The following is a 12,661-nucleotide window of genomic DNA, read 5'->3' as shown; positions in this document are numbered from 1 at the left end:
TTCAAAAAATCAACCAGTTGGTCCTTGACTATGCATTCCATAATCTTAGCGTACATTGGTATCAGGGAGATAGGCCTATAATTAGATAGTTCTTCCGGGTCACCTTTCTTAAATACGGGGACTGTTCGGCTTATTTTTAGAAAACTTGGAAAAGATCCCTCTCTAAGACATATATTGATCACTGTAGCTAGAGGTTTGAACATACAGTGTACAGTGTGTATTCTTTAGAATGTTCACATTTATTCCATATATGTCAGTGCTGTTGGAGTTTGAGAAATTCTTAACAATAGACTCAATTTGACTTGGGGTTACGAGTTTGGAGTGGCGTACCCTTCCTGCAACACCTATGATGGATTCAAATAAAATGCTGTAGACCTACAGCTCTGTTCAACATAGACCTACTTTCTGAACCGATAGGTAAATTTGAGTACCTAGGCTAGTCCTCATTTAACTTATTTATTTATTGTTTTCGTATCAACAACGAGATGCCAGTTTACAGAGAGGAAAATTATATACAAGATGGCGAGATTGTATACGTGCAAGAATGTCTTAAAATACACCTGTGGATTATCATGACAGCCATGATCAGTGAGCTGATAGAATTTCTAACATGTTAAGTGAGGCAAAAAATAGGTGCTGAGCCTACATAGTTAAATTAACGGAAGTCAAAGCAAAGCTTTGTCTGTTCGACCCTAGAACTTATCAAACTAGTGGTAGGAAAAATTTTGAGTTAAGAGAATCAAATGTTGTCTTAGTTATGGACTATAGACATCCCAAGAACAAAACAACCTGCGCAGAAACGAAAAGATCACGTGGTTCGCACCGGTAGGTGTGGCGTACCCTTCAAACATGCACGGCTCGAAATGGCCCAGGGATCTTTTGCTTCTGGCATGTCTATAGTTGGTCTGAGGTTTGGCCAAGACCAATTCAGATAGAGTGCAGGGGGTATAAGAGGAACTATCACTACAAGAGAACTTCATATAGGTACTAACTTTTCAAAAACACTCCAAAGAATCAAGAATAGGCTTAAGTTTAGGGTTTTAGTAACTTATTTTATCAAATAAAATAGGCTAAATGGTTTATAATGGGTAGGCCTAGGTACTTGTCTGTCAGTGATCCTATTGTCATCTATGGCAACCGGTTTCGAGATTAAAATATCATTATCAGGCAGTTAAAAATGTAATTTTACTCAAATTGAGGTTGCCGGTGAACACAAAAACACGTAACTTACATGAAACGGGAAAAAACGGAAGCACATGGTACGAATATTTAGGGTATAACTGGCCAGTACAGCACACTACGACGCGGCACGGGTAGATGTGTGGTCTTGACTGAGTTATCATTGCCCCTCTCCCGTTATCTATGGAATACCAGTGATATTGTTGTCCTATTCTAATCACTGTATCATAGATAATGTTGGATTTGAAAAAGGTCTGTTCTTTTAAAATATATTGTAGCTCATTCTTTATTGATTTATAGATCTCGAATTCTTTGAGACATTTTCAGTCATTTTCAATGTTTAATTCATCAAACATATGCCTACTACTTAATCAATTAAAAATGAAAAAATTGTTACATTTTATTTTAATCTAACCATTTTAATAAACCAATATCCAAACATTTTTCACTTTGATTCAAAACTAAGGAGTGATTTTGTTCAAAGTTCAGCTTAATCCAATAGGCTACCGGTATCTTAAATTATTTGTGCTTATTTGATCATATCCCCTTAGATCATCTGTTCTGATAATGCCCTCGTGTTTGGCTTGATCATTGTTTGATAAAATCTTAGTGATGCAAGTATGATACTAAAGCTGTTTGTTAGTGTAATATATATTTTACAGTTCACACCACCTCCAATAACCGCTAGTTTTGTTTATGACAAGAAAGGGTTCAATGTGTAAGTCAGGAGATAGCTTTTAAATTTATATCTTTTTATTTATTTTGTAATTTTAATCAAACATTTGGTTGGAAAGAGATTTTTTTAATTAGAAGTGAATAATTGTGAAATATTATTTGCATCAAAATTTTCTTCGAAGGTACTGTAAATAAAAACATTTATACCTCAACATTTTTTTGGCCAATTAGACTTGCATCAAGGTTGGAGATTAGCTGGTTCAGTACCAGTACAAGAATAAAAAGTAGGCTGGTGATCAATTTTAAGTGACAGCACATGGATTCAAATCCACTTGGCACTTTAGTATATAGAGATCGCTGCCATGGTTCCAAACGTTATATAATCAGTTCTCTCAATGTTATTGTTGTAGATTTATTCTAATTAGGCTAGATTACATGAACTGACCATTTACGAGGGATGTCTGAAATTTAAGGTCTCCAATGAGCTCTAGTTGTGGCTAAGAAAGCTAGCTGTTCTTAGTTTCCATAATATTCTAGCAGGTTCCCATTCATATACAATATCTAATCTCATCGTAGTAGCCAATAAGGAAAGTCTACCTGAGAGGAAATTGACGTCCCTGCCTAGTAAGAATCTGTCCTGTGTTAAAGTTTCTGTGGGAAGGTAACTCCAGCTGAATTCTATTCTTAGTTGAGGGATGTGTGTGGAGGGAAATGTTTATATATAAGAATAGTACTTAACTGACTTAGAGATTTCACTAATGGCCATGCACATGCTGCAGCGAGCGTTCATCTGTTGACAGTGATTAGCCTACAATTCAGGAAACTTTGCTTGTAATTTAGCAAATATAAGACTACCAAGTTTTACTGTTGTTTTTTGGTGGTTTAAGGCAGGTTTTTAGAAAATTACATCATCCTACAGTGTTTAAAAACATTCAACTAAGACGTATTTGAAACATAGTTTATTTTATAGGTCAAATACATGTGTTTTATGGATTTATATTTTTTTATTACAGAAGGAGATTTGGAGAGTATGAATTAGTCATGCCGAGTAAGACAAACAAGCCATCTCAACTGAAAGAAATCCCAAAGAACGTAGTTACCCCAAAGTACTACAAAACTGCCCAACCCACAATGGGACCCTCCACACCAGAAATCAAGAGTACAGAGCAAATTAATGGAATGCGACAAAGTTGTAGGCTGGCCCGAGAAATCCTGGATTCTATCCACTCCATTATAAAGGTACCGTAAAACATGTAGCTGTTCATTAAGTAAGACAACTATTATCACTTCAAACAAACCTAACCTGTAATGTAATTCCAAATTTGGTATTTAGTACATATTTTCTCATTTTGGTACATTTGTTACATTACCTTCCTAAGTTGAGTTTTACATTGTCTTTTAATTCCACTATAGTGGACAACATTTTCCCCTTTGTTCTGGGTTTGCTGTTTTGTTCATTAGAGGTAGCTTCAATATCGTTCTCTCTAACAAACACTTTAAATACTATCTGGAGTTTTAAATTTCACATAGGCTAATATAACACAGTTTAACAGTTGTTTAGCTTCTTTAAAATGAAATAAAATATATTGAGGACTATACTTTTTAGATTTAATACATTTACTGTATATATTTTACTAGCATATAGTAAAAAAAAAATATTTTTTGTAAAAGGAAGAGAAAAATCTATGTCAAAACATTTTTTTTTTCTTTTCCTATAAAAACCTCGACTCACTGTCATCATAGACCACTGTTCTGTATGGTTTTCTAAAGACAGCGAAGTCCTGTTACGGTGTAAGTCACATCGGCAAGCTAGTGGTGACTGCAGTTATAAGATTACGTAGGCGGCTGATCTTAAGCCTACAATGTTTGGCTTATGACTATTAGTGATGGGCGATACGGGTCAATGTATCGATACGTATCGGAACGTGGTGTATCGATACGTGTATCGTATCGTATCCTCATGTATCGATTTTTATCTGTATCGGATAAAATATCGTATCGTATTGTTTATTTATAATTTTACAAAAAGTTAAATATCTTTAATATACAAGCTGCATGGACAGACAATTACTATGTTACTTACAAGCTTTTAAAGAGGGTTATAATAGGTTATTAATAACTTATTATATTATAAGACCTTCCTGTGTCTTTTTATTTGTATCAAACATACATACATAACCTCCAAATTCCGGTAAACCCTCAAATTGGAAAACATTTTGTTATTGTTTTCCTAGTTTTTACACAGGGATAATTAATTTAACCAAAAATTACTAATAATGATGGTGGGTATGCCACTTACACATTAAATAGTATAATATGGACAATGAGGGTCCCCACTTCCATTAATGGTGGCCCTAGTTTCGAGGTTATTTGCAAAACATAGCTGAAAATACATGTTTTATCAGTGTTTTTGAAGATGCTAGGGTAAAATATCAAATTTCCACTACTACTTTTGAGGGGAGGAAGATGGGAAGACAAATTTCTTACCATAAAAATAAGATTTATATTAATAAATAAACAATACGATATTCGATAAGATATTGGCTATAGGTGTATCGATACGGGCATATCGATACACTCCCACGTATCGATACAAAATATCGATATTTTGCGGTCCTTGTATCGATACGCACATCACTAATGACTATAGTCGATGCTTATACGCTACCATTAAAGTACAGAGTTTGGAAATTCCCAATAGATAACCTTGGAAAGAATTTCCTCAATATTAATGGACCTATTTCATGGTTACATGGAGTGAAAATGCCCACAGAATCGTAAACAAACCAAATAAAACATTGGCAGGTTTACCTTTAAATAAGTCCATAGAGACACATATATATACAACACAAAAATATGTCTCTATTGTCTTATTTAAAGGTAGGCTTTCCTGTCAATTTCCTTAATAGCTCCTGGCACAGGCCTGTTATCGACTCTACCAGCGCCCTAGGCAAAACTTATAGTAGCGCCCCTTTGCAATAGGTTATTTGTATATATATAACAGGGTGTCCACCTACCGGGAAATCCGGGAACTATGCGTGAGTTTTCTTTTTTACCTGGAATTATGCGTACATTTTGTATTTCTACCTGGAATTTTCAATTTACTTCCATTGCGCATGACAGGTATGTATCCTTAACCACGGGAGATGATAGTATGCTGATAATACACACATCTGCGGGGGATGAGCAGAATATTGCCGCGATCATGTAAGACGATGATAATGTCCAAACGACCGCGGGATATGATCATGATTTTGCCGCAATAGGGCAAGGCGATGGTAATATCTATAGACCCGCGAGTGATGATCAGAATATTTCCACGATTATGGAATATGATGATCATGTCCACACGACCGCTGGATATGATCATGATTTGGCCGCGGACGTGGAAGACGATGATGATCTCACACGACTGCGGGGTATGATAACATTTTGCCGCAATGGCGGGAGACGATCGTGGGAGAAAATTGCGAATGTCTTCACGCCCGGGGGAGAGGATTACGATGTCTACAGGACTGCGGCAGATACAATAATTATGTCTTCACGGCCGCGATTGATGATCAGAATTATGCGGCGATCAGGCAAGACGATGATAAAGTACACACAACCACGGGGAAAGATCAGAATTTTGCCTCATTCGCGGTATGTGATGATAATCTCCTCTCAACCGCTGGATATGTTTATATATTGCCGCAATCATGAAAGATGATAATTATATTCACACAGCCGCGAAGGATTATCAGAAGCTAACCGCGATTGCATGCAAATACAACCACCAAATTTGTTTATTTTCTAATTTGTTGGCGCCACCCAAAATAGCTAGTTGCCTGCGCCCTAGGCACATGACTACCATGCCTATTCGGTAAATCGGCCCTGTCCTGGCAAATGTCAAATTTCAATCAGATTATTATAGAGACAGTGCAGTAGGACGTGTTTAATAGTTCGCTGGTACAATGAACGGGCACACGGATCAAGCATTTTCTGTCCATCCATATCCGACAGTTAGTCTACCAACATGTACCTATCCATAGTCAATGCCTTACCAGCCAAAGCTTTTTATTATAGTAAACAATTACTTTTTTAGTTCCTTAACCTTCAAGTCGTCCCTAATGTTTGGTAATTTCTTTGTTACGTTTAGCTCATGTATGTCTGATTATTTCCTTATGCAATGTTCCAGGTAGGGATGACAACAGATGAGTTGGATGATTATGTACACAACTTGACCGTCAGTAGAGGAGCTTACCCGTCGCCTCTCAACTACAAGGGATTTCCCAAGTCTATCTGTACATCAGTCAACAATGTCGTCTGCCACGGCATACCAGACCATAGACCGCTGCATGATGGAGACATTGTTAATGTGGATATCACAGTAAGTCGCCTGGGTTCATTTGTATTTTGTAGAAAATAATAAAATTCATTGTACAATTTGATAACTGATGGGGGTTTGCAGGACGAAAAATAAGAGTTCAGTAAGACACATTATGGTAAATATCTTCTCAGTTTTAAATCGATACCATACTGTCAAATCCAGTGTTAAAATAATCCAGTATAATCCAGTATTAATAGGGTATTTTTGTCGGATGGTCAAAACAAGAAATTTCGAATCTCAAAACCGAAACCGAAACTAAAAAATCAAATCTCAAATCTCAAAACTGAAACATGCGAAACTTTTTTATTTGCCCAATCAAGGCTCCAAAAAATAAGGTAATAAAATGTTTATTATGCAATTGAAACAGAAAGAAATCGGTCCCAGACCCTACATAATAATAATTTGAACATGCCGCTAATAAACTAAACCTAAAAAACATATACTTTTAATAAATCACAAACACTAAAATAAATTAAACTCCTTACACTTACATAAATATATTAGATCAATTCAAACATTTAGCGGTAAATATTTATTTGGCTTAGTAAATCCCGATACAAAACTGTATATGTAGTACGTTGTTCCAGTATTAGTATTTAAAAAACTGTATGATACCTATTGCAGTTCATATTCTATATTCCTTGTTACACGAGTGCTACTGATTATTTGTTTGCTCAATTGCTACCACTTCGAGTGTAAACAGTGTTAAGAGCAAAATTAGTGATACCGAAAATTGTCAGCAATTTCAAAACTAGAACTTCCAAAATTTTAAATTTCAAAAATTTTGAATCTCAAAACTTGCCGATCGAATCTCGAAACCGAAACTTTTCCAAAGTTTTGATGGTTTTGAGATTTGACATTCAGTTTTGACACATCACTAGTACTGTGTACAAGGTTACCATATTGCAGCCTTACAGCTAACTTAGCTAGAGAGCATTTAAAGTAAAGTAGTGTTTCATCACAGCTATAAATTTGTTCCCTGCTAACCTCTTTGACTACCTCTTTGTAAAAGTCTAATTATAAGGTGCACTAAACTTTTTGGCTGATCTTTTGTCACTAACGATAAATGGCCTTGCCTCCAAAGATTTAGTGTGTCGCCTTTAAGTAAAAGAGGCTGTAGACCCCTGGTTTAGAGAATAAAATCATCATGTGACCATAACAGTCTTGATCTTCTTGATTGTGATGAGACTATGAGGTTAGAACTCATTATTTGACAGGATAATTTAATTTGACTAAACATTGTATAAACAACAACAAAAAACTAAAGTAAATTGAACGTTATTGGCAAACAAACTGTTAATTTTAGTTAATTTGTTTATTTTTTAAGCATTCTTCTAGCATTCAAATGAGTTTACCATCATCATGTTCATATAAATTTCAATACAGAAAATCTTCCTATCTGTTGATACATAACATTTTTTTTATTTATTGAATACTCTCGTTATTATAAGTTGTTCAAACCAAAATTGATTGCAGGTTTTCTTCAAAGGCTACCATGGAGATTGTTCGGCAATGTTTTATGTGGGGAATGTAGATGAAAAAGGAAAACAACTCTCCAGAGTTACCTTGGAATCTCTCAATGAGGCCATCAAAGTATGTGGTCCTGGAAGACCAATATCCGATATAGGTAAATACTGTTAAAAGTGTACTTCTTACTGTGAAGTGTATAGTCTGAACTAATCGGGTGACAACTGTGTTCGGATTATAATGACACTTTGAAATACATGATGGTTTGGAATACGTTATTATTGAAGCATTCTCATGCGTTATTACCTGTATGTAAAAGGCTTTCTTCTGACAACATACATGAAACAAACGTTTTTTGAACAAAGCTACAATGCTATAACGGGAATATAGAAATTTCAAGTTCAACAAATGGTAGTACTTCTCTGTTTGAAAAAAAGCTCTTATTCCGTATATCAGTCAAGTTGAACATAGCAATGTCAGTTTGTTTGAAGTTGAGGTGCTACAAAAAATAACATTCTTTGGTCTCATATTATAATTCTCTGTTTCCACATGTACCTTCTACATTTAAATTATATTTGAAATAATAGATTCGGCAAGGGAGCCACAACAGAATCTTGTCAGTAACAATAAATGTTCCTTTCATTTAAGGTAACACAGTTGACCGCATAGCAAGGAAAAATAGAATGAGAGTGGTTGCTGAATACATCGGCCATGGTATTGGTACTTATTTCCATGGCTACCCTGAAGTCCTTCATTACGGTTAGTGTTTGTATTTGTAACTTGGTAAAAAGAATCATGGTATATACGTTTATATTTTGAAACAACATGAAAAAAATAGATTACCTTACAAATTAGAAATTTTGTTTTAAATAAGTGCACATTTTTAGATAAATCATAGTATTGCATTTTTTACTTTTATATGTAATCTAAGAAAATTATATGCCGCTATTGTATTCTTTAGTTTCCTTCAGTTTGTGTTCAGTGGTAACTTAGGCCTACCATACACGTTCTGTCCCGGCCTCAAGGCTTGGCCATAAGGCCAGAACTGCATAGTTTGGCGGGAGTCGTATTCTCCTCACACACGCACTGTATTTTCAAACCGGCCTGATGCGTACTTTTTAAGATCAACGTGCCAACTATTGAAAATCTTTTGGCAATGGCAGTTATAGTGTATGTTATAGCAAATGGGATAAAGGGAAAAATAAACATGCGGGGAAAGTCATTGCTTGAAAGGAAAAAAATATATTCTCATGTTAGTTTACTAACCAAACTTCAGCCAAACTACAGTGTTTTCAAAAGTTAGGAAGAACTATTTACGAATGGATGAACTAACTTAGCTAAAATTATAAATAATAGTTGCATTTTTTATTGCCAAGCAAGACACAATTATGAGGTAATGTGTGAAGCCTCACGAACAGTTAACGGCAACACATTCCGATACTTTGATACAGGCAAGACACTGGAAGATCTGAAGTTCACAACTAGAATTGGTGTCTTGGACTGCGGGATTCCACATACACATACAGTTCTGTCTTAAGGCCAAGCTGCCTTGAGGCCGGGCCTCATGTGTTTCCTATCCGACTGCCCGGCCAACGATTTGCCTCAAGGAATCGCCTCACACTGTCAGTTCTCCCTTCAGTCCCAACCTTGAGGCCGAACTGAACGTGTATGGTAGGTCTTACGGCAGTAAAGAGACCAACTGATGCACCTTTGAACAAGGCCTGGTCCTAGGTCCATGTTAACTTGTCCACGACTATAGCTCTATCTATAGTCATAGCTGAAAGTTAGAGATAAGTTTATAATGTATTATTCTGTGTACTTACGTAATTAATATAATTGTTAACCACTACAAAGAATTATTCAATGGATTGTACAAGGCCCTAAAAAAATCCAGGAATAGCATTTTAGTTTTTTAACCATTGTAGATAATGCAATGAAGCTTTGTGGTCAATAAGTAATATAGTTCTGACAAAAAGATAATTCGCCATTCTGAAACTAAGTGGAATTTCCGCCCAAGATTTTTTTTTTTATTTTTTTATGAAAGAATATTTCTAATATATTTTTAAAGACTAATAACAAACTAAATACATATACACCCTTTGTAGAGGTCAAGTTGAATATAATATAATATAGGCCTACTATATTATATATACTGGTAATTATCCATGGGAGTTACCTCCATGGAGGTTACATTTTTCTGTTCAGTCACTTGTAAATCCTAACCTATATAGATTCATATATCCAGAGCCTATGTTTTCAAGCTCTGGGAACCATACACTTATCTCCACAGGATGTGACTATTAATAAGTTATTTTGTATTTATCCCAAAAATTAATGTTTCTGAAAACAGCTGCTATTCTTGTAATATAATCTAGAATCATCTTATCGCTAGAGTAAACAAACGAGCAACTTGTAGGGTGGGCAGGGGAGGGGGGTTAAGGACTCCACGGTCAAGATAGCTTTTGTGGATAGAGTCTCCAGTGAGAGGCTATAAATTATTAACCATCCTGTCTTGTAAAAAAATGGTTGCTTGTATCTTTAATTTCGACCAAAAGTTCTGAGCTGTATTATGATACATCTGGAAAGCATCAATTAATATTTCAGTACTTACCGTTTACCAGTACTTAAGTTATTCAAATGAGAATTTTTATTGACTCTTGCCTACAACTATAATTTATTCCACTGAAAGTATTTAACTTCTAAAACCGTGTTTTGTGTTTATTTGTGACTTTTCTATCAATACGAAAAAAAGGAGAGTAGTGTAGTTTATTTTATAAATTTTGATTTAATTCCATATAATGGTTCCAATCAGTATATAGTAAATGACTGTCTACTTTGTCCACACAGGTATGAAGTCACAATGACCGTAGTTAGGTACTAAACCAGATATTTCACATTGCAGCCAACAACGAGAAAGGACTGATGTTACCTGGGATGACGTTCACCATCGAACCAATCTTGGCTCAAGGCTCTGGTCGGATGACAGTGTTATCAGATGGCTGGACGTCGGTCACCATGGACGGGTCTCGTGCGGCTCAGTGGGAGCATACGGTCCTGATCACTCGCTCAGGAGTAGAAGTTCTCACTGGACCAGACCATGTCTTGCCTGAGGGTTGAAGTCAGTCCATGATGTCAGCGAGAATCATCACCAAAGACCCACCGATGTGTGGATGTGATTATAAATTTGCTCTGATAAATTAGGCAGATTTGTTATTTGTTTCTTCCCAGTCTCGAAGAGTTTGAATAATACGTTGAAAAAGTAGATCATTGGTTTTATGCCAACGTAGGTTTGAAATTAAGTTTCCAAATGTGATTCAAGTGCCTATTAAATAAAATATTATTGACATATACAAACTTAAGGGAACCTCATCTGAATTCAAGGAAAACTTAAATCTCTAAATTTTTCTTATATTTTTACATGCCAATAACAGTAAAAAATTAAGGAAACTGAATCCATATTTTTAAAAAAATACTCCCGTGCAGCAAACCTGCAAACTAACTCTTCAAGATTGGGATTCGCCATGTTGTGCCAATGTTGTGATGTCAAATGAATATTGAAAATGTTGTAGACTTTAAACTTTTGATAGATAGGCGAGTAATTTTAAGATAAGATCTGACACATATTGATTGGTTATTTCTAGCTTTTATTTGAAACACTATGTGGTGTATTTAGTTAAGAAGGTTTTATGAAGTGTTTGCAGCATCTTCAAATATTAAAATATATTTGTATCCCCCGAGAGAGAAACTTATTTTATTTATTTACAGCATCACACTACATCAATATAATTGACAGGTTAATTGTCAATAGAAATAGTCTTAGGGAGCCATACTCAAAATAAGACTGATATGTGACACATTGTTGAATTATTTATTAAACTTTATTGTTATATTTGTGTATTTATATGATTCATTTGATCCTATAAAATACTTTCTCATATAGTCTGTGCAATATAAGCTCATCTTACGTGGTTTCCAGGTTCTATAAGTTTATAATACGAAGCTCGATGAACATTTTGCCACTTGTCGCATCATCAGGAGGACAGTTCATATATTAGTTTTTTTTTTACAATTACACTAGTAATTTACATTAGGTCAGCAGACCATATAATATAATAATACCCATCCAAAAGCGAACATATAAAAATAACCCCCCACAGCAGACCTGTAGACTAAGTGAATTTTCAATAACCTGGTTGGGTTTTCACTAAAATATCCCGTTAAAATTGTAAGATTAATTTTCTATTCAAATGCAACATTAATATTATTGTGTCGGCGTATATAGGTATGCTAGTACAAGGAAGGTAATAAGGTTTGTTTTTTTATTTATTGAAATGTTAATACAGTACTGTAAACTTAAGATAAAAATAAACAAATTTGATCAAAATATATCCCTATACAAGCAAACTATAACAGTTTATTTACCCTCAATAAGAATTATAGGAATTATAAATTTACTTTTTTTGTACCACTTCCACAACCTTTGTAACAGGGGCCAGCTCTACATACCCTACTGCAGGCTGTTTCCGAATTGGGGCTCTAAAGACCTGATCTCCCCCAACGATTTAAGACTTGTGAACCATCCGCTTTCCAAAAAAAAAACAAAAAAAAAAAAAACAGTCAAAGCCTGGCTTGTAGACCGACTACTGTATTAGGGCGATGAATACTTTGATACGTTGCACCGAGTACAGGCTCAAGCCATCTTGCATCAACCATTGTAAATAGTGTATTAGTATTTTAACCTTGACAGTCTATCAAGAAATTCTGGTCAAAGACGAGCTGGAGGTATTAAGATCAGGGGAGGCTCCCGAGAGCAGGAGAAAATTTTCTAAAAACGTATTTCATAACCATTTATTAATATTATAATTAGCTTTGTGTTGATACCTAAAGGAAAATCTCGGCACCATCGATTTTTAAGACAAGTATCTATATCAACAATCAACGTTAAAATGTGAGTACGATACCAAGAGTTCT

General features: G+C 35.2%; 1 protein-coding gene across 1 annotated transcript; it reads left to right on the top strand.

Moving 5' to 3' along the window:
- Positions 1-1,801: 1,801 nt before the first annotated feature.
- Positions 1,802-11,587, top strand: LOC128998369 (methionine aminopeptidase 1D, mitochondrial). Its single transcript, XM_054424478.1, has 6 exons — positions 1,802-1,897; positions 2,868-3,093; positions 6,032-6,223; positions 7,700-7,850; positions 8,339-8,449; positions 10,593-11,587. Exons 2-6 carry the CDS (start codon positions 2,896-2,898, stop codon positions 10,805-10,807), a joined length of 867 nt encoding a protein of 288 aa, XP_054280453.1. The 5' UTR covers positions 1,802-1,897; positions 2,868-2,895; the 3' UTR covers positions 10,808-11,587.
- The last annotated feature ends 1,074 nt before the right edge of the window (positions 11,588-12,661 follow it).

Source organism: Macrosteles quadrilineatus, unplaced genomic scaffold (genome assembly GCF_028750875.1).
Source record: "Macrosteles quadrilineatus isolate MER2022 unplaced genomic scaffold, UCM_ALF_1.0 Scaffold_7__1_contigs__length_78375512, whole genome shotgun sequence".
NCBI classification, from domain to species: domain Eukaryota; kingdom Metazoa; phylum Arthropoda; class Insecta; order Hemiptera; family Cicadellidae; genus Macrosteles; species Macrosteles quadrilineatus.
Note: the sequence above shows the minus strand (reverse complement) of the source record. Positions and strands in the feature narration are given on the sequence as shown.